Genomic DNA, 15,939 nt, shown 5'->3' on the forward strand with positions numbered 1-15,939 from the left:
AAACATCAGCTTCAGAAGACTTCTAATGAAGCGTAAACGATTGATCTTTGAACAGTAATGCAGCAAAACCAATGAATAATTCCTTCATATCTACAATATAGCCCTACAGGCCCTGCAATAAATCAATATGTATATGTACGGGAATGAACGGAATATGTCTTCATATCATATGCATGAGACAGGGGAGAAGCAAAATCAAAATTATAACATTAATACAATAAATTAACAGTATTTGGTAAATGCCGATTTATGCAATTGCAATTCTTAATACCACCATTTCAATCATTATTATTTGATTCTTATACTTCCCACTCTCGCCACCCCTCTCTCCCCCAAAAGAAACAAAAACTATTCTTCTGTGGTCCACCAGTAAACTGGCCCACCAAGATAGAATTATATTCCCTGGCAAATAATACCAACTGTCCACATTATCACTTAAGCTCTCCAAAGCAGAGAATATATGCAAATTACACTAAGACATAATTTGCATAACAGAACAATGAAACGATTAAAAAGTATTTTTTAATTTGCTGCAGAACCATAAACTTTTATTGCAAGTTTCAATTCTCATTTCATAACTCCCTGCTTTAACCCCATAAGGCCACAACGCGAGAAGCAGAATCTTGAGAAGAACAAACAAATCCCTCCTGCCTCAGTATAGCTGAAGTAAGACCAAACCAGTCCTCCAGGCCACATCGCTGGAGGCTACTCTGAGGAGCTGGAGAGACCTCGATGCAGGCTGACTCGCCTTTAACCCTTTCCCTCCCCCCCCCCCCCCGAGGGGCTTAACGAGAGCTACAGCCATCTTGGACACTACCCCTCGGAGCTGTTCAGGGTGTAACCTGCAGAAGTTTCATTCAAATAAACGAATACTAACAATATAACTATATTTACCTGGTGCTTTAACCCCTGAAGGTGTAAGATCATCACAATTATGTGATTAATGCCAATGGATCAATCACTACTGTGATTGAGAGCAATGGAGTTCTAAAACACTTTTAAAATCCTACTCTTCAAAGGGTTACAATAAATCCCAAGCGTTCGTATGATTAATCTCAAGCGCGTAGTCAGTCTCGCTCGGCGCGAGTGAACGGATCGTTTCCAAACGCTCGGAAAATCTAGCCGAGCCTTTTCCCAGGTGTTTCTCATTTTCTGCGAATGACATCAGTTCTTTCTGAAACAGGAGACGTAGAGAAAGGCCATTAAAGCTTCATTTGAGCGCGAGGAATGAAATGTAGGACACTAAAGGGACCGGGGCAGACGAGCTCCAGCTCGCCGGGTGCGGATGTCACAGGCCGTAACGTCTACATCAATATTTACAGCGCCGGAGCGGGCCCTTCCCAGGGCCGCAGTGTGGGAGATATGGTGCGGTCCGGTCCGCCCGTGCCGACGAGCCGTCCGGCAGCAGCCTGGTTAAGAAGGCAGGGCTCTACTCCGCAGGGTTAGTAGGATCGGCCTGGTTAAGAAGGCAGGGCTCTACTCCGCAGGGTTAGTGGGATTCGCCTGGTTAAGAAAGCAGGGCTCTACTCCGCAGGGTTAGTAAGATCGGCCTGGTTAAGAAAGCAGGGCTCTACTCCGCAGGGTTACTGGGATCGGCCTGGTTAAGAAAGCAGGGCTCTACTCCGTAGGGTTACTGGGATCGGAGTATATATAGCTGCGCCCTGATATCCTTGGAATCACGGTCACGGGCTAGAATGATGCAGCTTGGGGGATGCGTGTCGTTTTATGGATCGCTAGATCTCGCTGGGCTGCTGCGGGATGAGGACGTAGACAATGTATCCAAAGTTGTTAGCATGGGTAATTGGAACAGATGCAATTGGCAACTAAGTTGGGAGAAAATGGGAAAAAAAATAAAAATCAGAAAGCCTTCGGATGGCACAAGCCGTAAAGACGCTTGTTCTCAGTCAAGGTGCAAGCCTTGGGACTGGGTTTTTTGAGTACCGGTCGCCTCGTTGGTGGTTATGGCCATAGGTCCGCATTGGTGAGGCAGAAATTGGCTCAGTCTGCCAGGGAATGATAAGGGCTAAGCCAGCAAGTCCATTGGCTTCATCGCTCTATAGCGGCCACTCTTGGTCAGACAAGGCACCAGTGGATGCACAAGCCAAGCATATGCTGGCCTCGTTATCCTACAACGACGCGGGCAGTATGTGATTGGAGGTGCATCCGCAGTTCGAAAAATAGCGAGAATAAGCGTCGGCCCCTCTCCTGAAGCCAGCAGGAGAGGTTGCTGGAAGGAGATAAACAAGCTGGGCAGAGTTCGGATGGTGGGAAAATGGGGGGAAAAAATCTAAATGTAAAAAGAAAAGAAAGCAGGCGTCTCGGTGTTCAACAGACGTTCCGCCTCGACGCCCCGGCGGAATGCACAGACGGCATCACGGACCGCCGCGGTCGCGGGCCGGTGCGGGCGCCCACCCTGGCTGAACCCGTGTAATGACACGCGCCCGCTCCGGGCCCCGGGGCCCGCTCGCTCTCGCCCGTCCCGCCGCGGCAGCCTGCGGGGCCCCCGACAACCTCGCCACCAGCTGGACCTAATCAGAGAGAGAAGCCCGGAGTCACACTCCACTGCCGGGAGGAGAGAGAGAGCGAGGGAACCAGAAATTACTGCCAATGCAGCCAGAACCATGCCTCACTCCAGGGAGGGAGGGAGAGAAAATATGAGAGAGCCATACTTTCACAATCCCTTTGTTTAGACCCAACATGTCCGACAGATCAGAAATGCGCCGGGAGGCTTGTGTGGATGTGTCTGCGACTACTGTCCACAGAAGACATCAGGAACAGAAACTACAGAGGCTACACTGTAAGATGCAAAGCACTAGTTAGCTGCAATGACAGGAGGGCTGGGTTCCAGCTTCCTAAGGAGTACCTAAACGGAGCGAGAGAGGGAGGGAAACTGACAGAGGGAATATGAGAAGGAAAGACATTTAGAGGCAGCACGCTCTGTGGGAAAATAGAGAAATGGAGCACGAGAGAGAGCGAGAAAGAGTGAGCGAGAGGTGAGAGAGAGGGGGAAGGGAGAACAGAAGAAAGAAAGAGAGAGGCATGGCCAGCCCAATTTAACATGACACTTAAGTGTGGAGGGGATATTCTTCAGGAAGCTGGTTAATGACTAGCTCATTTAAACCTCTGTGTGCCGTTATGCCTTTGATACAGCGAGGCTGAGGCCTGTGAGTAATGCTCTTCTGGGAGGGGTGAGGGGGCGCTAACTGCAGTATTAAACTCCAACTCTGAAGGCTGAGGAGTAACAGACACTGACAGTAAGGAGGCGCCTGACAGCCCCCGTAGAGCCAACAGACCCGACCGAAACCAAGACAAACGGGACAGGCCTTCACCGGTTAACCCTCCTCAGAAAGACCTGTCTGACGACGCTTCATCTCAGTCGACAGGCCGGAAGGCCGGCGGCTCTCTCGAGCCTTGTTACAGCGAACGTACGCCAAAATTTGATCGGACTGCGGAGGGCTGAGAGGGCCCAGCCCTCGTGTTAGCCTCCTCGCGGAGAAACCCGCAATACATTTCCACCGTGGCGTCAGCGATGAATCAGCGCTGACACTGATAAAAGCGAGCGATTCGTTGACAAGCTGCAATAAAGCAGAACAACAACACTTTAAGAAAAAAGTATCTTTTGTTTCCATAGCACCTGCACTTCGAACGCTTTAAGGATGATGTACCTCAGACAACATTCATGGGGGTGAATTTAAAATTCTAATTATTTTCAGTCAACTGAAAACACACACCTTCCTGTACAGAAGTATTTCTTAAACTGGGTCAGGAACCAAAATGAGTCATGGAGTGTATGACGGGTTTGAGTCGGTAGTCCACCGAACAGTGCTAGTACAGTAAGTGTATTTGACAGGTCCCTGAAAGGTGCAAAATTTCTCATTTGCTTATAGATATTCAAATTTGGGTCCCTATACGATTGGAATGCTCAGGATTACAGAGGCCATGCTGAGAGAGGATGCCCAGGAGGCTCTACACAGCCGACTCTGACAGTGACCCTCTCAATAATACACTCATAAACAGCCTTTGTTCTCCTTCTCGCCTTCTCACTGGGATCAGATGAAAGCCTGCACTCAGGCAAGGCTGGCCAGGATGGGCATCATTCTAGGGGGTTTCTTGCTTTTCTTTGTTTGTTTGTTTGTTTTGGCTCTCGCTTTTTTAGCGGTAGGAGACAAAGTAGAGACTTTTTCAGTGGCCCCTTAAGCCTCTGTTCCGAGCCGACGATGCCAGCTCCGGCTAAATGAGAAAGATACTTGGTACTCTGGCGTTTCCGCTGTGGTCGGGAGTCGACCGGAGCCCCAGGTTTTTCCGTTCGTTCAAGGTTACGTGTTACGGAGGAGTACTCCTCTCACTGTTCTGTGAAACGGGACTGCATGTACGCGTACGATCTAGTGGAAGAAAAACTCAATCAAGTTTTTGTTCCTTGCAGCAAAGCACGGTGCATCGCACACAGTACAGACATGAGCACATCCTTCAGACTTATAAATGTCCCCCATTGGCAAGGATGCAGCTTGAAAACCGGAAGGAACACTCAAGGCTTTGGCAAGTGCGCATATGCCCAATATCCACCGTGTGTAGGACGATTTTTATGTCTAGTGTGCAATTTGACAAAAGCACGGCTTTTGTGCGACTGTTCCTACATTCATGCACATCCCAGACCATCTACATCCTTTTGTGTAGGAGGCTCTGCATTCGGGTGAATGACTGTAAGGCAAGTGGGATGAACAACCAAACGGACCCGCTGGCTAGACATGTCATTTCACATTTTAATTTTCATAACATAACAGACAAAAGCCTTCCACTAAGTAAATATCAAAGCAACGGATAAAATGCTAATCTTGTACAGAGATTCAATGCATCTGATAATCAAGGTTTTTAGGGTTTAGCTATTTGGCAGGATTAGCCACAACACAATGAGCCAACCAGACAAAACCAAAGAATAGCGAGCATTGTTGGTTATTATGATGGCATCCTACAGTACAGTAAATTCCCAGCACACTGACTACCCCAGCGGGGGACTAGCATGGCTGCAATAGCTTTCATCCAGACACTTGTTTGATTTCATGCATTTGAGTGAGTCACACACAGCCTGTGACAGGAATAAGTATGATTAATTATTCCGAGGACTAGACGGCAGAGGCACAAACGCACGGTGAATGGTAATCACAACCCTAGCAACAGGTCTAAAAAAAATTAAATAAAGCCCCAATGGTCTGGGTGGACAGACACACAGTGGATAATGTTCTATGTGGTTTCAGGTAATTTAACCCTTTCAGTTCCAAGCCCAATATGAAGTGGCTCCAGCCGAGCCCAAGGGCTTTTGGCTTTGGATAACATTTTCTATGCAAACTCAAACAATAGTATAGCAATCATTTTGATTGGTTGAAAAGGTATATGGTTGAGAGTGCCATATGGCACTCTTGGGACTGAAAGGATCAACAAGAAGGTGCTTGGTACTCCAGGGGTCAATAAACTATTTGGCAGAGTCAAATGCAGTCGCCCAACACCCCTGTCTGTAGTCTTCACCCCCGAGGACTCCGCTTGTCCGTAACCCGGGCCAAAAAGCACCGCAACATTCGACGTTTGCATCTCAGCGTTGGGATGCTTTCAGAGAAGCATGTAACTGTATCGCCCTATATGCGAGAGATACCAGCATAAGTGCGTATTGGCCAGCAGGTTAATTTAGAGGTATGACCTGGTACAGTGATCAATGGAAGGTCAATGGCTCATTAGGAAGAGTCATTTATGTGCTGACCACGGCTCAGTTACAGTAATTAATGCAATCAATTATTTCACTTTCTCATCGCTACGTTTTATGCTAATGAGAACTATTCCGGCACGTAGCCGTCTGGTGAAAAACCCGCAAAATAAAAACACCCACATATGCTCAGTCATTGCAATTGAACACGCATCTGCACGATTGGTTCAAATAAATAAATGAATAAATAAATAAATAAATAAATAAATAAATCCCGTCAAATTAATTGCTGTTAGGTTTCTACTGGGTATTGCAGAATGTAGATTCGCTTGGCTGCACTTCAGACGCAGTAAGCCACGATAAATTTGTTCCAAAATTCAGGGCTGCTGTTACGCCACTGGAGTGATGCTTTGTTACCTGACAGCAAAACAAAGGAACGGTGCCCAGTTCATTATCAGTCCATTTTGTCCAGAATTTTATACATATACATAATATATTATTAAATATACATTATATAAAATATACATTCTTCCTTTCATTAGAACTTTGTTTCATAATATACATACACGACAGACGATTTAATCAGTGCATTCGATATTCAGTTGAATACTCAAAAATTGCTATTTTTATCTGGGCCTGCCTACCCCCTCAGTATTCTCCCCATCAGGCGGAGTTTGGCTCGCGGCGCTATGACAGCAACGGAGGTCAAATGGAAAAAGCAAGAGGCCCTTCTTCGATGCGGAGGCAGCGTCGTAGAGAGGAAGGAGTGGATTTTATTTATCTTTGAATTAGACTGGGTATTCGGGAGAGAAGCGGAATATTAATGCGGGATCCGGCGGGGCTTTTCGCCGTTCCTTTTCTGCTCGGAATTGCTGGAGGGCAGCGAAGAAAAGCCTTTCAATTAAAAGTTTGTTAATACTGTTCATTAAAGCTTCTGATCGTTAATATTGTCCTCTGCAGCTGAGAAGCAGAGAGGGTGGACGGGAATTTAGCGCGTTTTGCGGGGAGTGGTCTCGGAGGAGGATGAATAATGAATGTCTTATCGCCAGGCGGAGGGATCTCTATTAACCAGGGAAGATGAAAGAAGAGGATGCCGGGTGTTTTCATCACTCCTCCAGGTTCTGCTAACTGAAGCACACTATTCTCTTCCCAGTGCTCACTTCTTACACTCCGAAGCTATTGTCTCGCGGTAAAACATTGACTCGGCACCGGGGCAGGTTTTGTAAACATCATTTAACATATTTTCTAGGAACTCATCTGAATGAATGTATTTTGTCATTGCTGTATTGGCTTGGACTTGCACGGCACTTTTGAACAACCAACCCATTTTTCAAATGCCATATCCAGTCTGGAGGACGGGAAACGTGCCAGCTTGTGCCAAAAGCACGGCCAGTGCCCGTCAGGTGGTGGAGGGGGGTGAGCTGAGGAGGTGCATCCCACGTTCAACCTGAGGCGCAACTGGCACAAAATCCGTGCTACTGTGTGTGAGTGTCTGTGTGTGTCTCTGTGTGTGTGCGTCTCTGTGTGTCTCGCTGTGTGTGTGCGTCTCTGTGTGTGTGCGTCGCTGTGTGTGTGTGTGTGTGTCTCTGTCTGTGTGCGTCTCTGTCTGTGGGCGTCTGTGTGTGTGTGTGTGTCTCTGTGTATGTGCGTCTCTGTGTGTGTGTGTGTGTGTGTGTGTGTGCGTTTCTGTGTGTGTGCGTCTGTGTGTGTGTGTGCGCATCTCTGTGTGTGTGGGTCTGTGTGTGTGGGTGTGTCTCTGTGTGTGTGCATCTCTGAGTGTGTGTCTGTGCCTGAAAGGTAAAGCCTCTGGATTCCCCCGTAACCCAGACGACGGTGGCGCGGCACTTACCACGTTGAAGTCCAGGTTCTTCTCCACCCACTCGGTGGCAGCGTCAAAGTCCTCGTACATCTCCATGATGTACAGGGTGTCCAGGGCGTCCACAATGGTGGCTCCCTGGATGCTCCCTGCAGGAGGGAACAGAGAACGGAGAAAAGTGTAAGACTTAACACTGAAGAACAGAGTATTCACTTCAATTCAATTTTATCTGTACAGCGCAGAGTAAGAAAAAGGAAGAAAAAGGGGAAATACCAGCCCTGAGTCGCCAGATAGCACAAGGTAAAAAAAAAACTCCCGTGTGGAGAGAAAAAACCTCAAACAGAGGCAAGAAGAAAGAAATATCATGAGGAACCCAGCTATAGGGGGATACCCATCATCCACTGACCTATAGGTTGAGATGGTAACAGTTGAGGTATTCACCTAGCAGGCAATCTAGAAAGTCCACATGGAAGGACGTACAGTATGCAGTTCAGAGGTTTAGGGGGGATGGATCTGTAGCTCCAGGATGTGGAGAAAAGCATTAGACACTCACAGAGGCCTATGTGCGCTGACTACTGTGCGTGGGGTAGGGAAGTGGGTGGAGAAGGAGGAGGAGGAGGACCTCATTCATCCCTTAATAAAGCTGGATGTGTTTCAAGGCCGAAACCCAGATTCAACGCAGCGGTGCCCCAGTTGTAAAGGGAAGCAGCAACCTACATTACACGCACCCTTATCCCAGAGCAACCTCGCATTTCTACACACGATCGGGTTATGGAGCTCAACATTCATTCGGTGAGGCAAATCGGTTTACGGCCCTGGCCTCGGGGTGGAGAGAGCAGTTCCTCAACTACAAACTGAACTTGCGACCTCAGTCGCAACCCACATACGCTACAGTGCAGTCCGTAAGTATTTGGACCATTTCTGTTCTTTTGGCTCAGCGGTCCAGCACATTGGATTTGAAATGAAACCATAGATGCGAGGTTAAAGTGCACACTGTCCCCTTTAATTTGAGGGTACTCACAACCATATCGAGCGATGCGTGTAGGAATCACATCACTTTTTATACATAGTCCCCCCTCCCCATTTTAGGGGGTTACATCGTATAATTTAGGCTGCATTTCTGCCACAATAAACCCCTCAGGACTAGGATGACATTGCAGCTGGACGAAGCAAAGGCACAACAGGCCATTATACAACACAGATAGAGCTGCAGATATTCAGATATCACCTAACGCTGGAACGCCTCCATAGGGAAGCACCGCAGGGCTTTCACCTAGAAACAGTGGCTGCTGATCCTCTCTTCCCGGGCCAAACTCTCAGCCAGCGCCGGTCGGATTACATCACAAACAACGGCCGCCCTCAGTCTAGTCCGGCTGAACTAAAAACACGCTGCCGTTCGGCTTAATTAACATAAAAGCCCCAGTATGAATTCAATTAGGCGACTATAAATAAATACAAATACGGCAAAAAGGAGGCAGCTTAAATTCCCCATTTCATATTAATCGCGGGGAGAGGGAGCGGGATCGACTAAGTGCATTTTCCACTCTAATGGCACAGTATTTCATCAGAGGAGATGGGAAAAGTGGAACTGTAACATTATAAAACACCATAAATGTTCTTCTATGTACATAGAAACGCACCGTACCGTATGTTAGCATTGGGGAAGAGCGAGTGGTGTTAAATTACAGGCTCTAAAACTGAGGCCTGAGTAGAAAGCTTAATACAGTTTCCTCTGGCCTACATACTGAAATCACGGGAACCTATGAATGCAAAGAAGACATAAAAAAAAATCTAAGTTTGAATATGACCGCATAACTCTCCCTCTCTCTCACTCCCTTTCTTCTTCCTGTCTCTCTACAAGAGGGCTACTTAACTCCAGGTCCCGAGGGCCACAATGTCTGCAGGTAATTTCTCTAAACATGCACTACACTGCATGATTTCACCTAATTATTGTACGTGGTTGGTTCAGGAAGGAAGGTCATGTGCCCCCCCAGGACCTGGAGTTTAGTAGTCAGGCTCTACACTGTCCAATCAAGCTGTGAGATAAACATAAATGTAGAAATATGTATATACAGTAACACAGAGAACCGGTCTACACAGCAGTATGCTGGAGGCCGCCTATCCTTCCCCCAAATACCATCCGAAATCGACCGAACTCGCCGAGACGCGTCCCCCGCTAACGGAAAGCGGCGGAAACGGACGCCGCAGGGTATCGGGAAACCGCGGCGGCGATAAAGCAAAATAAAACACACAAAGTGCTAATAAAAACGGCAGACCCTGAGAAACACGGGGACTGGATCAGCGTTTTTTTTCACTCAACAGATGGTGACACGAGAAACATTTATCAGCCACAATAAAAACTGGGAGTGCTTTTCATCTGCAGTGATTACCAACAGCAGGAGGGCTCCAGTGATTTCCACGCTGTAATTATCAAATCCTGCTGCGGCTGCCAGAGGCTTTGGAGAGGAACGCAGATCCCCCCCAAATTCACTTGTTGGGGCTTTGTTTTATCCTGCGTGTCATATGTAGTGGCGCAGGAGAAAATGCCGGTGGGTGATCCAATCTGCGACACGGCGCTCAGTCACGGTGAGATTCCCATCTAACGCCGGATATAAATTTAAAGCAGATTCATCATCGTTAGAGAGAGGGCCGGGAAACGAGGCTAATGACGCGGTGACAGGTTCTCCTGGCGGAAGAGATGGCCGGATATGGCGGACCAAACGCACCGTCCTTAGAACGGGGTCCAGAAGAGTCACGCTTGTTTTCCTCTCCTGTTCTCCCATTTTCGTCGTGTCCGGAGGGGGGCGAGAGGTCGATGTCTGACACAGCACACGTTAAATTAGCAGCGGGAAGGCCCTCTTTCAGCCTCGCATGCAGGATGTGGGCCGGATGCAGGGCTCTTCAAAACAGAATCGATGCGAAGTGACTGCTGATCACGGTATGGGCCTTGTGCAAAAACCTGTCCAGACAAATAAGCCTTGTAATAACAGCTTCCTTGTCTGCTTTGGTACAACTCCGGTTCTAATGTTGACAACCGCCATTAACGGACTCTGAGGACTATCAAAAGCCTAGAATCAAGACTAGATACTGAAAGGTCATGCTCAGGAATTGATTGAAAGCACCTGACCAATCAGAAAAGCCTGTGAAGCCAGCTGTCCCAAATATTATGGTGCCCTGAAATGGGGGGGGGGGGGGGGGAGCTATGTATATGCTGTAATTTCCACACCTGCCTTTGTCTGAAGACTTACAGAGCTCACTGTACTGTATATATATCAGAGCCAGCCTACCGCACTTACAGTATTTGGATATGACTGTACAGCCAGCATTAATCAGGAGCATCGTTCATGAATGCTAATAAGGAGCCAGCATTAGGCATGACGCTTCCCTTCCTGACAAGCTGCTTCTTGCTCTTTGGCATTTTCAGCTCTGAATTATTGAAGTCCTCAGCTTCCCTTTCAAATGTATTTCTCACAGATTTCATTAACCTGACATTTCTGCCATTTTCTATGTGGGTGAAAGATTATGAAGGGGGGGGGGGGGTCATTTTATAAAATCATTTGACAAAACCCTGGGGATTAAGAAGAACCTTTGAAAACATCTTCTTGTAATGAATGCACAGACACACACACATGCACACACACACACTCAGGACAGAAACGAAACGACACGGGCAGCAACAGCCCGCTTTGATTTTAACAGCCTCTTTTAAAGTGCACCCTCTCGGGTGAGTGCAATCAAGCACCACTCTCACTCAATGCCCTTCATCTGCTGCTGCCTCGGACCATGAGGAGCGGAGTCGTCAAACCCCGCTGGGTCTGGTGATCTCCGAGGCCGGGGCAAGGTTCAATCCCGCCACGTCTGAAGCTATCTGGATCAATGCTCCGCTTTAAGTTTATTTGCGGGTTAATGGGGTCAGTCCTCCAACTTCGGGGTTCTGCATTTAATTATCTGGAAAAGTTGACAACAAACCACCGTTTTCTGAGAAGCTTATAGGTCTTCTGGATGAAGATTTTTTCGATTTTATGTGATGTATAGAATAAAATCCCATTCAGTCAAATTTAGGCCTCCTCAAGTTTGTTCTCTCACCATCCTGAGGTCTTCATTTTCCTGGGTGACACATCCTCTCTCCAGAATACCAGTTACCCAGGTGCTTTCGCAGTTTCATTCCATTACATCAGTAGTGTGTTCTGCATCGTCTCTGATGTCACCGTGTGACTTCTTCCCTTCGGTGCGGCGGCCCGGCTTAACGCGGATTCTGTCACGTCGTTTGGCATGTTCCAGCCTTCCCGGGAAGGCATCGAGCGCCCACAGACTCTTCCCCGAGACGCAGGCGCGACAGGATCCCGGAACGTGGATTCGGTGTGACACTTGCAGCCCCGGAAAAATGACTGCTCGCAGAGAAAATCTTATTTGTCAGATCGCAGGCCAGATAAAAATAAAACCAGAGCCAAAAACCCGCCTTGCGGTTGTATGCCTCCTCCAACCAGTCAAGTTGCAGTTTATAGCCCTGTTTGTCCAGACTCATTGGTGTTATCTATAATGTTAAATGTTGCATGAAATGTACAGTGGTAAGCAAAACATCATGATGTCACAGTGAAGTTGACCAATAAATGTCATCACTTCATCATTTTATCCTCTTAGACATTTGTGTGAAACATTGTCATAATTCGCAAATAAGGATACTGAGACTATGGTACCCCTGCCAGTGTAACAGGTGAGAAATTGCCTGAGTCCGATGTGGGATTTGAACCCTGGCCTCTCACTTGTCCAAATTATTTGTTGATCGAACGCGTTACCAGTCAGCTAAATTTGAGGGTGACGTCATCGGGGAGTGTTGTCGCGATAACCTGCTACCAGCCTTCGCTTTTCACTGCACCGTGCTCATCCGTGCTTACTAGCGAACTAGCTGAGCTAACCATGCTACACCAGTATCCGGTTCCACTGGGATGGGTACTGAGACTATGCTACCCCTGCCAGTATCCCGTTCCACTGGGAAGAGCACTGAGACTATGGTACCCCTGCCAATATCCCGTTCCACTGGGATGTATACTGAGACTATGGTACCCCTGCCAGTATCCCGTTCCACTGAGAAGGGTACTAAATCTTTTGTACCCATTGCAGTATCATGTTCTACTGACTATGGATGGCTGCTGTTGAATCTGAATCATACCACTTTCCTCGTGGCTCAATCTTGTGACCACTATGCTTCCTTGATTTTCCCTATCTTACAGCTCAAAATGTTAGGCGGAACACTAAACAACAATACCAGATAAAAAATAAATAAATAAATAAAAACCCCACAATAAAAATAAGTAATTTTTTGCCATTATTTTTTACGATAACAATTTGTGGCTTCTTAAAGAGGACACTGTTTATCATTTCTCCAGGGAAATCAATTAAGCCCAACAGGCTCCTCTCCAGCAGCCACATCTTAATGCATCTCCACAACACAAAGGAGGCTGGTGACTGATGTTAGCGTGCCAGTTCGTCTGCGGACGCATTATCTCCCAGCCCTTTATTAGACACGTCTCCTCCTCTGCCCTCTGCATGTCTTCCCGTAGCTAAGCGCCCGCGTCCCTGCCTTTCACTGACAGATGACGGCCGCTAATAGACTTCTCACATCATTAGCGACGGCGCGTCAAGCGGGGGCGTGGGGAACACGGCGGCGCTGAAAGGAGCCGATCCGCAGACGAAACGATACATCGTCTGGACAAAGGCGACCGTCGTGCGAGAGGTCGCGAAGGTTGTGCTGGATGTAGCTGCTCTCTGAAAATGGGCCCTAGCACTTTGCGTTTCATCTCGTCGGATAGGCAAGCCTGCGATATCGAATAAATGTGGGTTTTGAAATCTTTTTACGCGGCTAAAACGGTGTAGCTCAACGCCAGCAGCGAACATTCGCTAGGATGTTTCCTTTTCAGTTCACGTATTGAAGGCTGCTGTTCGGCAAAATAAACAACACAACGCAAAGTCATCTGCCAACTTCTAAAGTGTACAAGGGGCACATAAATAACCTCCATGCAAACCTGCCGAAAAAGAGAAAGTAAAGTTAAAGGGAATTTGTAGATACATACTTCAAAGACACCCTAGATATGCTACGTAGAAGAAGGACATTCCACATTCCAAAGACCTTCCTTCTAGTTTCAGTGCTGCTGGAAACACTGTTAAATATAACCCACTGATGTTCTTTAGGAGTAAACCATCCCCAGTTTCTCCTACCTAACTATCAGGTGCTGCTATATATCTCGTTTGAGATTATTTAGAGCTTGAGGTGGACATGCGATGTGCGTCAACTCAGCGTTCTCCTCAATCGGGTTCACGGGTGCTTGGGAGGTCCAACGGGAAATGCTCCCCGGGTTCCATATTCTCATAGAACGGCTCTGGACAAGCTTTCAGCAAATTGCTAAATTGCAGGGTCTGGCTGCAGAGAGAGGGCTCAAACTCCTTCTCAACTGACAGTGACGGACAGCGCTGGTGCGGGAGCCATTAGGTAATTATTCAGCGCACTTACCGCCGCTCAATCCTTCAGTGCGCTGCGGGCCAGCCGGAGAAAAGCACAGCCTTTGTCGCTGGAACGTGTCCTTTGACGGAAAGTATGAAAGCACGAATCCCTCATTTCCACCGATATTACCTGCCAGCGCAACGCGCCACTGAACAGAGGAAATGTTCCGGGACAACAGCAGAAAACTACCAAAAAAAACAAACAAAAGAAAAGGGCTGCGCTTTTCTGGCTGTTCAGGAGAACCTGAGACTGGAGACAATAGTGGCTCATTGTTCATATTTTGTTCCATTAGACACGGCTCGTGCGAGAGATGCATTTTTGCATGCACATTTGATGGCACACCGACTGCACTGTGCGTCCGTGTGCTTCCGTGTGTGTGCGTACGAGTGTGTGTGTGAGTGTGTGTTTCTGTGAGTGTGTGTGTGTGTGTGTGCGTGCGTGCGGGTGTGTGTGTGTGTGTGTGTGTGTGTGTGTGTGTGTGTGCGTGCAAGTGTGGGTGTGTTTCTGTGTGTGTGAGTGTGTGTTTCTGTGTGTGTGTGTGTGTGTGTGTGTGTGCGTGCGAGTGTGTGTGTGTTTCTGTGTGTGTGTGATTCTGTGTGTATGTGTGTGCGCGTTTCTGTGTGTGTGCATTTCTGCGTGTGAGTGTGTGTGTGTGTGTGTGTGTGTGTGTGTGTGTGTGTGTGAGAGAGAGAGAGTGTGCGCCTGAGAGTGGGCTTCCAGAAGAGGGCTTAAGAAAATACACACACAGATATGTTGTTCTTGGCAGAATGCCCATGCTGTGTTGCATAGGGGGAAAAAAGTGGTCCATCTGAGGAGGGGGGGGGGGGGGGGGAGTGAATGAGAAATAGAGAAAGAGAGAGTGAGAGAAAAAGAGCAAGAGAGAGGGAGTAAGAGAATGAGAGAGAGGGGGAAAGCATGGAGAGGTCAAGAGAATAAGAGAGAGAGTGGAGCGAGACGGAGATTAGAGAGAGTGAGAGTGAGAGTGAGCGAGAGGGAGAGAGAGAGAGAGAGTGAGAGTGAGTGAGAGAGAGGGAGAGAGAGTGAGTGAGAGAGAGGGAGGGAGAGAGAGTGAGTGAGTGAGAGAGAGAGATATTAAGGCTGTATTTCTCAGGACAGGGAGACAGAGCGGGGCTTGTTGGCCAGGTGCAGGGGAGGATTAATGGCAGGCTGAGAGGGGCCATGGTGCTCTAATGAAAACTAGGTAGACAGGGGACCGGGGAGGGGGGCTTAGTTACAGGACGGGCCTCCGACTCGCACACCCTTTCAGCCACCCCTGTGATAAATCTCCCCCTCTCCGGTGTTCCCCGCTCAAGATGGAGAGTCCAGCTCCCTCGCAGAGCCCCCTGGGACGCCCCACCGCTGGAGATACGGCCCCAGGAATACAAAGAGCACAAACCAGACACGCTACATACTGTATTCCCCGGTCTATTCCTTTTCTTTCCACGACCCCTGACGGAGCAACATCAAGGGTGATGCTCGCCATCTCCGAAGAAAAAAAAAAAACAAGGACGCAATGCTAATGGAACAGCAAGCCTTTCTGGGGAAAAAAGTCCATATTTACCTCGTCTGATCTTCCATTAAGGAAGAAAATAAAAGCTTTTTAAAGGGACTCGGCTCGTTAATAATAAATATGTGTGTGTGCGTATGCGTGTGCATGTGCGCGTGTGTGTGCGTTTGTGAACGTATGCGTGAGCCACAGTAGGTTAAGTACAAAAGGCTGAGCTTTGATGCCAGAGCTGTACTTAGCCTCTCAGAGTTAAACACGACGACAGGGCCCTGACCCCTCAGTGTGAAGTGTGTCTGCGCGTAGGTGCTCCCCGCGGTCTCCCCCTGCGGCCAGACAGCAGTTTGAACGTGCTGTCCGATAACAGAGCTGGTTTGGTCGGGCAGAGCAGGGCCAAGGCGACAGATGGAAGCCCATTTCAGCACCGT

The 15,939-nt window shown here is 48.1% G+C and overlaps 1 protein-coding gene across 1 annotated transcript in view; it reads right to left on the reverse strand.

Annotated features, from left to right (window-relative positions):
* man1a1 (mannosidase, alpha, class 1A, member 1) overlaps positions 1 to 15,939 on the reverse strand; it is a 134,787-nt gene that overhangs the window by 73,629 nt on the left and 45,219 nt on the right. Inside the window, exon 3 of the mRNA XM_061242087.1 lies at positions 7,542 to 7,657. Coding sequence (XP_061098071.1) covers positions 7,542 to 7,657 — 116 coding nt within the window. The remainder of the gene's footprint in view (positions 1 to 7,541; positions 7,658 to 15,939) is intronic.

The sequence above is a fragment of the Conger conger genome, chromosome 5 (assembly GCF_963514075.1).
Source record: "Conger conger chromosome 5, fConCon1.1, whole genome shotgun sequence".
In the NCBI taxonomy this organism is placed as follows: domain Eukaryota; kingdom Metazoa; phylum Chordata; class Actinopteri; order Anguilliformes; family Congridae; genus Conger; species Conger conger.